This window comes from Camelina sativa, unplaced genomic scaffold, assembly GCF_000633955.1.
Source record: "Camelina sativa cultivar DH55 unplaced genomic scaffold, Cs unpScaffold03087, whole genome shotgun sequence".
Classification (NCBI taxonomy): domain Eukaryota; kingdom Viridiplantae; phylum Streptophyta; class Magnoliopsida; order Brassicales; family Brassicaceae; genus Camelina; species Camelina sativa.
Genome location: NW_010924195.1, coordinates 1 through 903, shown reverse-complemented (window position 1 = coordinate 903; position 903 = coordinate 1). Strand labels below are relative to the sequence as shown.

The 903-nt window shown below is 39.3% G+C and overlaps 1 protein-coding gene across 1 annotated transcript; it reads right to left on the bottom strand.

Moving 5' to 3' along the window:
• Positions 1 to 5: 5 nt before the first annotated feature.
• Positions 6 to 898, bottom strand: LOC109131717 (probable disease resistance protein At5g66910; the record flags this gene model as incomplete). The annotated part of the gene is made up of 3 exons (XM_019242893.1): positions 6 to 69; positions 154 to 512; positions 620 to 898. Coding segments are annotated over 3 exons (702 nt in total), but the record flags the coding sequence as incomplete, so codon positions are not given.
• Positions 899 to 903: the final 5 nt, after the last annotated feature.

Here is a 903-nt window from a genome sequence, read left to right as displayed (position 1 = left end):
AACTCCCTCAGAATATCATGTTGAGTGACTAACAACTCACTGTAGAATCCGTCTTCGTGCTCATTTGTCCTGGTAAGTAAACAAATAAGTTCATCAAATCATAGATGCCAAGCAGGTGCAATGAGAAAAATGTTGAAAAAGAAATAACATTACCCGAGAGGAACAAGTTTAAGCAGATTCTGAGAAGCAAGGTCATTAAGGTACTTCATGTACACGTTGGTACTGCTGCTACTACCTCTACCAAATAATTCCACACATATGTCAATTATAAGCGAAGCCCATATCTTTTGGTCTTCAAGAAATGAACCCATGACCAAGAAACACTCTTTAAGATGGGGTTGCAGGGCATTGAAGCTAGGCTGAAGACGTTGTAGCACAGTAGGATTACTAAGAATTGTTTCCCCTTCAGACCAGCTTTCCACTTGGCCTTTCCATAAATACAGAGCTTTTCCTCTTAGTGAAATGCCGACTACTTCAATAACAAGAGGGAATCCATTGCAACGTTTCAATATCTACAAAGATGAATATAGTGTTTTCCACAAAGATGACAATCAAAGCTTAAAACTTGAAGGTCGAGTCTACATTATCAAGAAAAGAAACATAGAGATGAAACTAATACCTTCTGGAGAAGATCTTCATACTCATCATCTACAGATATGTGATGAGGCGGAGATGCCCACTGAATGAGAAGGGACCTAGCATCTTCATCTTTCAAAGGTTTCAAATGATAAGTGGACCATAAACTCGAAAAGTCAGAACGAGAAGTCACCAAAGTCTTATAACCCGGTAAGTCAATTTGAAATTTCCGAAGAAAGAACTCTGATCCTTGCCACACATCATCCAACACCAACAATATAGGACCATGTTCAGTGAGTTCCTCCAGCAGCTCTCTTAAGCCAGTTT